This window comes from Magnolia sinica, chromosome 17, assembly GCF_029962835.1.
Source record: "Magnolia sinica isolate HGM2019 chromosome 17, MsV1, whole genome shotgun sequence".
NCBI lineage: Eukaryota > Viridiplantae > Streptophyta > Magnoliopsida > Magnoliales > Magnoliaceae > Magnolia > Magnolia sinica.
Window position 1 is genome coordinate 40,946,423 of NC_080589.1, and position 12,982 is coordinate 40,959,404.

At 37.2% G+C, this 12,982-nt stretch overlaps 1 protein-coding gene across 1 annotated transcript; it reads left to right on the forward strand.

The window, feature by feature from the left end:
- The first annotated feature begins 11,553 nt into the window (after positions 1-11,553).
- On the forward strand, positions 11,554-12,324 carry LOC131231599 (pre-mRNA-processing-splicing factor 8A-like). Its single transcript, XM_058227852.1, has 3 exons — positions 11,554-11,768; positions 11,858-12,055; positions 12,146-12,324. The coding sequence occupies exons 1-3, from the start codon at positions 11,601-11,603 to the stop codon at positions 12,266-12,268; spliced, it is 489 nt and encodes a 162-aa protein (XP_058083835.1). The 5' UTR covers positions 11,554-11,600; the 3' UTR covers positions 12,269-12,324.
- The last annotated feature ends 658 nt before the right edge of the window (positions 12,325-12,982 follow it).

Here is a 12,982-nt window from a genome sequence, read left to right on the forward strand (position 1 = left end):
TGGTTTTTGAGAACTGGAGTGTTCATACAGTTCCCCATTATAAATGGGCCATAACCTACAATCACACAGGTCAGAAGGTTAGGATCATGTAACCGCTGCGATTCTTGGATATGGTCCATCGGTAATGGAGCTTGACGAATGAACGGTCTAGGTTTTGTGCATACCTAACGGGTGTGCCTATGGAGCCTTTGCTTCTGAATCTTTATTGCACAGATGGAGTTTTCCTATGAGGATGTCTCCTTTAATCTTAGTCACTTTTTAGAACATCTGACACCTGCACATCAGGTGTTTGATTAAATTCCTTCAAGAATTTTTAGTAGTATTTCTTATTTTTTGTAGTGTGCTAATTCCACACACGTGAGCACATAGATGTTCATTGACAATGAAATTAGCAATAGATGTTCACCTTTGGGGTCCTGTTTAGACATGTTCCGGGGGAAGCTAATTCCATTGCACGTGTTCTTGCAAAAGAAGGAGTCTCTCAAATAGTTTGCTTGTGGGGTCTTCCTATCCATGATCTTAATGCATTTTTGTATTTTTCTGCTGCTACGAAATAAAAAGTTAGCATTTAAAAGAACTTTCAGATCAACACCAGTACTAGTCCTTGTGAATCTTAGAAGCTCCCTAGACACAAAGAGGAGGTCCATCTTCAATAGTATCCAAATGGCCCCTTTGATTCCCTACAATGTTAACTGATCCCAAGCCCATCTCTCTCTCTCTCTCTCTCTCTCTCTCTCTCTCTCTCTCTCTCTCTCTCTCGCTCTCAAAATAATAATAATAGTAATAATAATAATAATAATCCCAAGCCCATAGGGTAGCCCCAAAAACTGAATTCAGATGCCTTTCCAATTGACCAACTTTTCATGGAGCCCAAAAGTTGCTACCAGTCAATTAAATTGGCTATACAAAGTAATTGTGGTCGTCTCAGCACTAGAGACAATGATCAACATGTTTGCAAGGAATTGCGTAATCAAGTGCAAAATAGCAATGAACAACTGATAAATCCAAACAGATGGAATCACGAGAAATTGAATGCATGGGGGAAAAAGGTTAGCTACAAGTGGGTGACATTATGACAAATTGACAAACCTTAAGCATGTAACTACGAAAACCCATCCCCAATATCATAACAACTGTTTTTTTTAAAGATAATATCACAAGTTATAACAACTGTAGGCCAGTCATTTTCCAAGAATTCCTCACTTTTCAAGCTATTTCATAACAACAAGCAAAGACATGTTAAAAAATCAAACCTCAATCATAGCAAATGCCATGCAAGGATAGAAAGTTCTTTGTATGATTACCTGTTGCCTGTGGAGCCTTTGTTTCTGAATCTCTATTGCACATATGGGTTTTCTGAATTTTTTGCCTATATACACTCATGTGGTGGCACACCAGATCAATGATTTCAATCACTAGAACTCATATGAAGTGTTCTATATAGCATTTCTCTTTATTTCAATTACTAGATCAATGTTTTCAATCACTTGATTTCAATGAATATGAAATTTTTGTGGAGTTGGTTGTTAAAACATGCAGGGGAGTTTGTTGTTAAAATGTCAAAGAGATGTGATTTTGTGGAGTAGTATATTTTCAATTTGATTGTATTCTCTCTCTATCCGTTGATGGAATATACTTTCAGGGTATATTGTTGTTTGATACTCACAACAGACTACTATTTTGTTTGATGATGCTGGAATATTAGTAAAGGGTATTGATGTCAACACCCAACCTGATTGATTTGCCAGTAGCGGAGGGAGCTTTTGTTGTTATCCTGACTGAGATTATACACCCTGGTGCTCCTTTGTGGAAAGAAGATGGATTTACATCTACACTTGGAGAGGCTGGCGCGGGATCATTTGTGCAATGGGGGAAGCAATCAATGACATTCCAATAATTTGAACAAATATAGTACTATATAACTGAACATATAGTAATTTGACTTAAGTGGCCGGGTTTTCATTGGGGCTTACATGGTGCTTTTTTTTTCTATTTTTCTAGTTACTTTATATGATGTTTGGCTTATTCCTTTTCTAATCCTGAACTAATCTGGTACTCTATGGTTCAACATATTTCTAGTCTGCATGTTTTTTCTAGTTACTCTATATGATGTTTGGCTTGTTTTTTTTTTTTTTTTTGGTACTCTGTAGTTCGTCGATATTTATAGTCTGCATGAATTTTGTGCTATATATTTGAATATATTTATAGTCTTAGGCTCCATTTGGTCATCACATTGGTATTTATGAATGTAAATTTATCTCAAACCAAATGGAGCTTAAGCCCTTTTTTTAACTCCGCCAATGCAACTCCTTGCATTGCTGGTCCCAAGCCCAGGAAAAGGAGGAGGGAGAAGGGCTTTAAGGTGAGTTTTATTATTTTTTTTCATTTTTTGAAGATGTTATAATTTTTGAGTTTATTTTTGCTTGCAGGCTGGTAGATTTGCTCGCATATGTTGGCTTATGGCCTTACAATTCTCAAAGGTACTCATGGAACTTAACAGGATCATTGGCCTATAAGTTCATTCATGTTGGATCTGATGATTTTACATTCCATCGTATGGCCTTACAACTCTCTTACAATTTTACTTTATTATTTTTTTCTCAGTAGGATCATGATCACAAACCTCCAGGTTTTGAGAAGTCACTTGGTTGGATTTCAAGGCAAGTCACTCTCAACATTGAGATCTTCGGTTCAAGTCCAATTGATGTTAAACTAAAAATATGCTATAGAACCCATAGCAATAAGAATTGATGATCCTTTTTTTTAAAGAGATGAATAAGAATTGATGATCAATCTTGACTAGGTAACTCGGCTCGAGTCTTTGCAAGTTACTTCCAAAGAGAAAAGAGGCAAATGAGGAATCTGAGGAATCCGGACTCTCCGACCTCTGAAAGGTGAGCACGCACTCTCAACTGGTGAGCCATGAAATTCAATGTTTTGTGTTTCTCCTTTTATAGTACTTATACCTCATGTAACTGTCTTAAATATTCTTAACTCTTCCAAATATATTTAATTTATAATTATTAAATATTGAATCCGGTCGGGTCCAGTCTTCGAGTTGACTCGAACCCAGATGAACATCGAGTCAAGTCGAGATTTCAGGTTTTTTTACTAAGGTATTTTTTGTTACCCACCTAATGGGCATTTCAATATTGCACATTGTACACAGTTTTGTCAGTTTGTGCAGGTGGGACAATCTGACAAAGGTGTGGTCTCTTTGATGCAGAGGCAGTCTTTGATGCCGAAAGCCCGAAACAAACTCGAGTGCGTAGTTCTAAACTTGTTGACTCAACTTGAAAATTTCATCCCATCATGCATGTATTCTATTTTTTTTAACCCACCTAGAGGTCTGTGATCATGATCGCATGAAGAGTGGACTGCCATTGTAGGTCCCACGTTCATGAAAGGTTTTGACTTCTCATAGGCCCAGTTTTGTGGAAATTGCCCTGATCCAAGGACATTCATGGGCAGCATACGCTCTAATTTTCTTATGAGCTCACTTTCCATCCATTGTGAAACCAATGCAAAATGCACCTTCTGGATTTTCCAAACAGCGCCTTTCAAATCACAGTAGTGCTTGATTCCACATATCTGGGCTGCCACTTATGGGCTAGTGAAATGGAATTTCTGTTTCATCATTTCATTTTTTTTTTCTTTTTAACCATTCTAATATCATGGCTCATGGATCTCTCTCAAGCACAACTTTCATCTTTTGACTTCCATGTTGGTTTAGCTATGCTTTTTTTATGTCTTGAGAACTTATGGAATATTTTCATTGATGGAAATGAAGTTCCTGTTAGAAGTTGTATTATTTTCTATGATTTTTACTCTGTGTCAGGCATTCCATCTCCAACAACACCTTTCTCTTGCATTTTTATTTTCCAAACGCTCCCTCTATTTTTATACACATACCCCTTTTCAATGTGCCTAAAAAATAGGGTGCAAGTATATAAAAAGGCAAGTGTAAATATCAATTTTGTTGCCTGTGACATAAGTTGACATTCTCACCCTTATTTTTGATACAGGACTACTATGACCAACTTATTACAGAAAGGCGATGTCATGGTCTTGATATTAAGAAGAGTGAAGAACATGGAAAGGGTATCTTCTCTTTCTACTCATTTTATCCACCATTTGCTTAATACGCCCATCTTTTTTGTTTTTGGTTATACTATGGTAAATATTTTATACGGTTTTATAACCATGAGTAGAAAGGATGGGTGTGTTTAGCAGTAATAGTTGGGGTACATATTCACTTCTTTTTGCCGTAAATTTTGCATGCCTGACGATGTTTACTCCACATGATAATATGTTGCGAAGAGTGATTATATAATGCTTGATCGAGAGGAACATCATTTGTTTTAATTGGCCCAGAAATGGTACATGTGCGGCCCTGAACATATTGTGAAAGAGGAATTGTTTGCATGTTATCTGCGTGTTTTTGGTTCTGAAAAGTAAGACTCGTGGTCCACAAATGGATGGTTAAGAAGAGAAATGCCATAATGGTCCACATTTAACTAATCAAAACTTCTAAGATTGGTTGCTGGGATATACCGATCTAGGAAATTTTTGGGGAGTAGTCCTCTAGCAGTGCGAGGCAATATACCAATTGTCTGGACTGCTAAACTGTGGGTCCCAGTTTTCAGAACTGAAAATCTGTGTATATTGAGCAAACACATAGGCTGTGTATCATATGATTCATCAGCTCAGGATGTTGAAATTGGCACCAAACTATAGATGCGTCTCATAAGCCAAAGATCACACCGAACGTATGATCTGAAATATCCAGTCAGCGGCCATCAAGTGTACGGTTAAAATGTAAAATAGCCAGGTGTCTAGTTCAGCAGTATGTGTCCATGTGTCCATTTTGAGGCATGTCCTATCTATAGTTGGGTGCGATTTGGACTAAATTACAGCATGCATGTATATGCTAAGTGTACAATAGTTATGTGCATGCTTATGGATGGTCACACTACAGCAAAACTGTGAAAAACCGGCACTCTGGGTGCATCATGCACTGGCGCTATTTAAATGCTGGCCACGGATGTTATATAAAATTAAAAATAGGACGCGATTTCCATTTCACTCCCAGCTCTCTCTCTCTCTCCCGATAACTCTCTCTCTCTCTCTCTCTCTCTCTCTCTCCCGATTCTCAGCTTCTTCCTACCCCCGACTCTCTCTCTCTCTCTCTCGGGACTCTCAGCTTCTTCTTACCCCCGACTCTCTCTCTTGTGCGAGCTGCCATTAATTTTAGGGCTTAGATGAAGATCTGAAACAGGTAAGAGTCTAGATTTCATCAATTTCAACCTTAGTGATTTCCTAATTAGGGATTTACAATGTTGAAACCCTAATTAGGGATTTACTATGTTGAAACCCTAATTCAATGTTGAAACCCTAATTAGGGATTTTTCTATATTGTTTGATGTGAATACATAGAAACGATTTGTTGTGTGATATAGTTCTGATTTGTTCGATACTTCGATTTGCAGTTTTTCGATATGAATTCTGTTGGATTTCGTGACGGGTGGAGTTTTTCAATCTGAATTCTGTTCGATTTGCAGTTTTATAACCCATTAGGTATCTAGATCTGCTACTCTCTTGTTTCCTAGGGTTTTGGATCTATTTTCTGCACTTTGCAAGGTTTTTTGACTGGTTATGGTGGGGATTTACTAGATCTAGAACTAGGGTTTGGATTTCAAAAAATTCAAGTGAGAAGATGCTTTTTCTTTTTTCCATTTTTCATCTGTGGAAACTAATGAGACTATGGGTTTGTTTGGACTACGTGTGTCCAAACAGTTGTTTGTAGACAACCCTGTTTTGTGGCCCGTTTGGAAACCCATGCCAAATCGCCGGTTTCAAAATCACCCGATGAAAAAGGCACTAAAAAGCCAATTGGTTTTCAGCGTCAATTTTGCAGGAAAATGCTTTTTTGAAGTTTGTGTCCAAACGGGTCCTAAAGGCAAGGAAAATGCGAGTTGGCAACATGGGAATGGAATAGGAAAGAGAAAACTTTCATATACCAGAATTTATTTCCCAACATGGAAGATAAGAAGTATTGCGTGTCAAGTAGAATGTGGATCAAATGGAATACATAAAACGGATGTTATTGTTAAAAGGGCAAAACTCATACTGCCACTATTTCGTTAAACTGGAAGAATATATCTCATTTAGAAGAGGTAGCAATTCAAACAAGTTAAATCTGACCCAAGATTACCTCTCCACCAGAAACCTTGAATTCGGAAGGGACTTTCTCAACATTAAGAACCTTAACCTTCCCATCTACAACGTAAGCTGACCACCTGTAAAAGAAGCAATTTGTGAACTTAGTTGTTATCCTTTGAAACTTTTGGTACACCCCAACGACTCCATTATTAGAGTAACTAGAAGAAAACCACTTGGCAGTATGAACATCCAATTTGCATAATATGCATGGGTCATTTTACACAAGCAGGCCAGATGTTTGGGTGATCAAGATCATTCATTTAATGGACCCACCCTATATAGACCTTTCCCCATGAAACTTTGATGGGGGATCCAAAGCTCTTTGATTGCTGGCCTGAGGCAGCTATGAAAAGAAATATGGCAACAGTCCCCATTTAAACCGAGAAAATGCCAAAGATTGGGTGGCTAGGATCTTCCCATCTGCACGACTTCTGGGACATGGTCCATTTAAATTGGGACCCATGAGATGAACATCTGCGTTGTTGTGGGCCCATTACTATAAACTGAATGCCTGAGGATACCATGAATATCTGTATCAGGTCAATGATTCCAAGTAACAAGAAATTGGAATTTTCGAGTTGTTGTTGATTCTTATCTATGGCATAGTCCTCATGATGATTGGGTCAGCCTGATTTTTGGTGCCTCCCTACCCAATGATTGGATCAACCTTTTGGATGGTTGTATTGCATACTTACAGTACATGTGCCCACAACTGCCCTGTTGCATGTTAATATTCAACTCCATGTGACATTCTGCTTGATGAATTGTAGTTCTTTCTTTCTTTGTTAAGTATTTTAATTGATGTGCTTCCCCTGTTTTGAGAAAATATAGGTAAATGTCAAGCGTAATCCATGCTTATGAACTATCCCATCCTTTCTTGTAAATGTTATGCCTAAACAATTATATCTTTGCAGCTCTTGCTGCATTATAGTGGTTGGACTTCATATCACACATGCAAATTGTCTTTCATTAAATGCATTTATATTTACATTAAAGAGTTCTAACATCCATAAACTTGCTAAAACCATGTGTAACCTGGATTTCAACAGCTGCATACACAGTTGCAAATAGGTTACTATACACAAACTGCTATGCATACAAATGCTATATTTTAGCATGCAAACCTTTTTCTTTTTCTTTTTCTTTTTTTTTTCTGACTGGATTGGGCACTATCAGGGCACTTGCCAACATGTATTCGAATAAAATATCATTCGAAACTCAAACCTCGATAGAGTGGAATGGTGGAAAAGGATTCACTTGCTTTTAACAAACAACTCACTTGCGTTTCTCTTACATTTCATAAACATTTCACAAGGGTTTCACAAATGCTTCAAAATGGGATTTTAGGCATTTCATTGTGTTTAAAAAAAAATTCTTATGCCTTATAGGAAAGTTTTTAAAGAGGAGTCATTTTGGATTTGGAAGTGTTCTTCCATAGAGATTTCATTGCATAAAATAGAGAGTTGGTCCATGGAGACTTGGGGTCATATGGTCACATTCTTTGGAGCATGACAGTTCATGCTCTGTGATTTCTATGCAACGGGGGAAATGCTGGGATTTTTTAAGGCAGAAGATACCTCTGTTCAGAGGCTAGTGCTTAGGCTTGACAACCTCATCTTAATTTTGTCAATGGTGGGGCTCCAAATTCACAGGGATAGCCCCCATATTACTAAAAGCTAGCTAGCTAGAGGTGTTGTTTTGCAACTAGAGAAGAACAAGAGGGCCACTCACTATCAACCAATCCAAGTTCCTTTTGTAGTTTTTTGGTTTTTGGTTTTCCTAATAAAATTATGTTGGCATTAAAAAGAAGAAGAAAACTAAGTTCAACCTCTTGCAAAGAAGGAATTCCCTATCATGTCTTTCTTTTGTCATTGAAATCATAAGCTTTTTCATGTATGTGTATATATATGTACACGTGCATGCATATATTTGAATGGCAAGCCTGTTCTGGACATGTTGTAGAAGCTTGTAACATTGGTAGGGTAAGTTACAGATAATGGTATATTTTTCCCATTCTTTTGCTAAAAGGTTTACAACCCTTCATGTCATTTGTATGGTTAAAGGAACCCATTTTGTCTCAAACACCTAGTTTCTTGTTTCCTGTTTCTAGCATCCATTTCATCATCCAGTAACTACAGTAGGAAATTTTTTAAAATCAAAATTTCCTAAATCTATATTCTCTGTTTGCCTCCAATTTCTCGTTCTGGCACTTAGTGTCGTAAGCAATTGTGTTCTCTATGTTGGGTAGTATATCAATTGCATTAAAACTGATGATGCTCTTGGTTAATCACTTTGCAGGCTGTAGAAAGCTCATTTGTGAGAAGATCAGCAGCAAGCATGCTTAGTGGAGAGAGGCCTGTCCACCCAACGGTGAGTTCATTTTTCCTTTTAATCAATTCAAATTATAATTCTGCAAGCACTTCATCATGGTGGTATACTCTTGAGTGGAAAAAAGCACTCGTGATATCTACTGTCTAGTTTAATGGACTTGTGTGTATTTTTTTCAGTCAGTCACTAAAAAAAGTGGGTCGGTTAAACCCAGTGTTGGAAGAAAGGTTGATGGAGTTGGACAACCAAAGACCCTGGGAGCAGCTGAATCTGAAGATACTGAGGTGAATATCCAACCATTCTATATATAAGAGCAATTCAAACTTTTAACTTTCTCATGCAATATCACCAACTACTCGTATAGGTATGCTAACACTACATGACATTCTCGAATCAGACCATGGTATATTTTCTTTTTTTTCTTCCAGCTTGTTAATAATCAGTAGGGTCAACTTCTGGGCATGATATAATAATGAAGGGAACTTCTATGTATCAAGTAAGGGGACATGCTTTTAGCTAGGGCACCATCTGCACCTTGTTGGCTACATGCTACTTCAATGTGGAACATGATTGGGAAGCATTTCTTCAATGTGGAACATGATAGTGGACTGGAATATTGACAAGTATTTCAAATTGGGTTTTTGAAAAAGAAAGATGCTTCGATTTGTTTTCTGTAATGCAATGAAGTTGTGCCCTTTAAGAACTACTGATGGTGTTGTAGGACGACACTGGATATTCGTGAATTGGGAATTCAGTTCGGTTGTGTTAGGCTCATCCGTTTTGTGCAAAAGGGGCTATCTCTGTAAGACATCTATCCTCTTTCTCATTGAGTGTCTTTTAAATATTTCTTTTGAATTGTTTTTATTTACTGAGTAATGCTTTTCTATCAGCCTAGTATTAAGCAAATCTAGTTGATTTGGTGATGTTCTTTTATTTCTTTTTCATTTTTTTGAGTAATTGATTGATTTTTTTTTTATGTAAGAAATGCTTGTTGTAGGTGTTTTCATTGAGAAATGCTAGGACGGTTGAATGTGTGATTTGGGCACATGCCCTTGAGATTTGTGCCAGTCACCAAGTGGGGAACATTCTGATCATATCCTGGCCTAAAGTCATGTTGGTCCACTTATCTGGTTAGTGGTTAGCCACATGCATGTGGTGAATATGGACCATCTGAAAGAAAATGACTAGCAATCTAGATTCCATGGCCCATCAATGAGTAGACCAGCATTATTTTGTGCCTGGAATGTTGTTGGTGGGATCAACCTGATGAAGGATGTCACATAAATGTGTCATGTTGGCACATGTGTGATGATTCACCTCTTGGATATCTCCTTGTTTTATTTATTTATTATTTTTTATTTTTTTTTAGCTTCCTCACATTTACAGCTAGTTAACATCATGCAGTGATTGCCAAGGACAGTGGGAAAGGTTGCCACCTACTTGGTCTCCTTCCCCGACAGGTTGTGGGAAGCTTAATTTACACTGGTTTCTTAGATAGGAACTTGGGCCAGGCAGGAAACAATGAGTGGTGAGGAGGATGTCAGGCATCATTTTCTACAGCACAATTTTGGTTCTACACGAAGACATATGGTGACTTATTTGATAATGAAATGTTAATTTGTATAGGTCAATTTGTGCTTCTAGGCAAGCATGTTCTGGTAGCAAAATCTCAAAGATTTGGGGCCTTACCTCAAGAACCATCATCATTTAACCCTTATTCCAACCAATTGGGGTTGGCCTCAAGAATAAGTGCAAATGTTGTCCAAAACATTTTTCTTCCCCTCATGTAGAAAACCACGGTTTAAGAATACCAAGATCCCACATGTGGCTGGTCCATTGACTTGCACAAAAAATCATATTTCATTCCCAAAATGGTCTTACTGCTTCCTTTTGAGTGGTTTAGCAGAAGGACAAATATCTCTAAATATGCAATTGCATTTTATTGCATAATTCTTCAATAACTGAATTGATCAGTCTGAAGAGAAGACTTTGACGACATCCATCTAAAGAAACCCGAAATTGCTGGGAGAGAGGCTTAAGATGATTGTGATGATTTGTTTGGTTTATGTATCTTATGTTTGTTCCTGTCTTCAGTTTTTGGATTTTACTCGTAGGTGTACTTGGTTTTTGCTCCTAGATCTTTAGCACATACGCAATACTCGAGAAATAAAACATGCATATTCTTATGTTTTCTCTTTCTCAGATTGATCTTGTTTTCTTTGTAATATAAGGTTCTATATTTACGTAGTATTTTATATGAAGGTAGTTTAGACATTTAGTGTATATAATGGTATCGCAGTCATTGTTTTTGTAGTTTATATTTGTATACAACTTTAGGAATGTATTTATTCTCTCAACCTTTCTTTGTAAGTTTTATCGTACTAGAGCCCCATGTTTTAAATATCGTTATAGCGTAATGTATCGCACCCATGTTTTAAATATTGTAACCTTTGCTGTTTACGATTCTTGACATCAAAGAAATCCATGTTTTCTAAAGGAAATAAATGCTACCCACATTCATACCTTTGTTAGTTAAATAAGTCTGCTCCCTGCCATTAATCTTGACTCTTGAGATTAGTAACGCCGTCCTCTTGACGTCTCCTTTCCTGTGTCCTTTCATCCAAGTACATGCAGGGTTGTATCTCACGAATAAAAGGAATTGGGCCAGTATTATTATTATTGTTGTTGTTGTTGTTGTTGTTGTTTGAAAATTACCAGGAATGTCCCGCATCTAGGTATTTCTTATCTATTAAATTGATCACACCCCTTACAGGGTTGGAACATTAAAAAAAGATGCTATTGGATGCACGTAGACTGTTAGATGCATACATTCATGAATGCTCATATACCCTAATGTGTACATGCATACTTAGGAAGATTTACTCGTTTCAAATCTTGTAGCTCTCTATTGGAATTAACCCCAATGAGGCAGTATACAATTCTCTATCATGTGTTGATAGACCCAATAGCTGTTACAGGGTGTGAAATGAAGTAGAACTGGTGACTGCTACCTTAATTTTCATATATGAGAGTTGCTAATATCTCCTTCAATGCAGGTAGAGGTTGCTCTGAGAGATCTTATACTCTCAGATTATGCCAAGAAGAATAATGTAAACACCTCGGCACTGACACAGTCTGAAATTTGTGATATAATACTGGGGGCTGAGATAACTCCACCTTCACAACAAAGGCAACAGATTACGAAGATTAAGAAGCAGGTGATGTGTTTAATAAAAGTCTATCAAGCTGAGAAGCTTCTTTGCCGGTTTCACTTGGCTAATAATCTTTAGTAAATCTTCATGTGCAGGCGAGAGAAGCAAGCCAACTTATAACAGTCACAACAAGGACAACAATTGTGCACGGTGATGAACTCATTGTCACCACAACAAGCCCCTATGAGCAAGCAGCATTTGGTTCTAAAACTGATTGGTGTGTTAGAGCAATCTCAACGACGAATCTATATCTTAGAGTCAATCATATTTATGTGAACACTGAGGACATTAAGGTAAATAATTATGGCTATTTTCCATTGTATGCACTTTTTAACTTTCAAGGTTCTGGAAACTGAACTTATGTGAGTAATTCCTGATTACAGGAGACAAGCTACACATACATCATGCCCAAGAACATTTTGAAGAAGTTTATTTGCATAGCAGATCTTCGGACTCAAATTGCAGGATATTTGTATGGCATAAGGCCCCAAATAACCCTCAAGTGAAGGAAATTTGCTATATTAGTTATCAATTAACATTAATATTTTTTAACCAACTCATCAAATTGAAGATGTGTATTGTAATAAATACTATATATTTTTTTATTGTCTAGTAATATAAAATTTGTTTAACATTAAGTTTTATTTGTATGGCATCATTTTTATGTTTCAAATATTTTCAAAATATAGGTTTAATAAAAAAATTTACTAGCATGCTAGGGCCTCTCAAATCTATACAAAAGCTTGTAGCGGCGCTTGTGTAGAAAGTTTACGGCGCTTTTTCATGAGAAATAGTGTTCAGAAACCACTTGTACCGGCGCTCGGAGTTAGCGGCGCTTATTCGCGTCGGGAAAAACTACAATTATTGCATTCAGATAAGCGTCGCTAAAACTCGCCTAGCGCCGCCAATACTTTTCCCGACATACCATTTATCGGCGCTTGGTTAGCGCCACTATTACAATTGTCGGCGCTTTTAGGGGCTTTAGCGGGGCTTTTGAGCGCCGGTAACTCCCAGTTGTTGTAGTGTCATGCTTTGCCAAACTATAAACTAATTCATAAAATTTCCATACGTGGATAATATTCTCATGCTTGAAAATGCAAATGCAAGAAATGATGCATATGCATATGATCTTAGTGTATTGCCTAGAATTTGTTCGATGATAGTACCCCCACTTTTTTTTCTTTTTTTTTTTTTTGTGTACACCCAATAATTTTTATGAC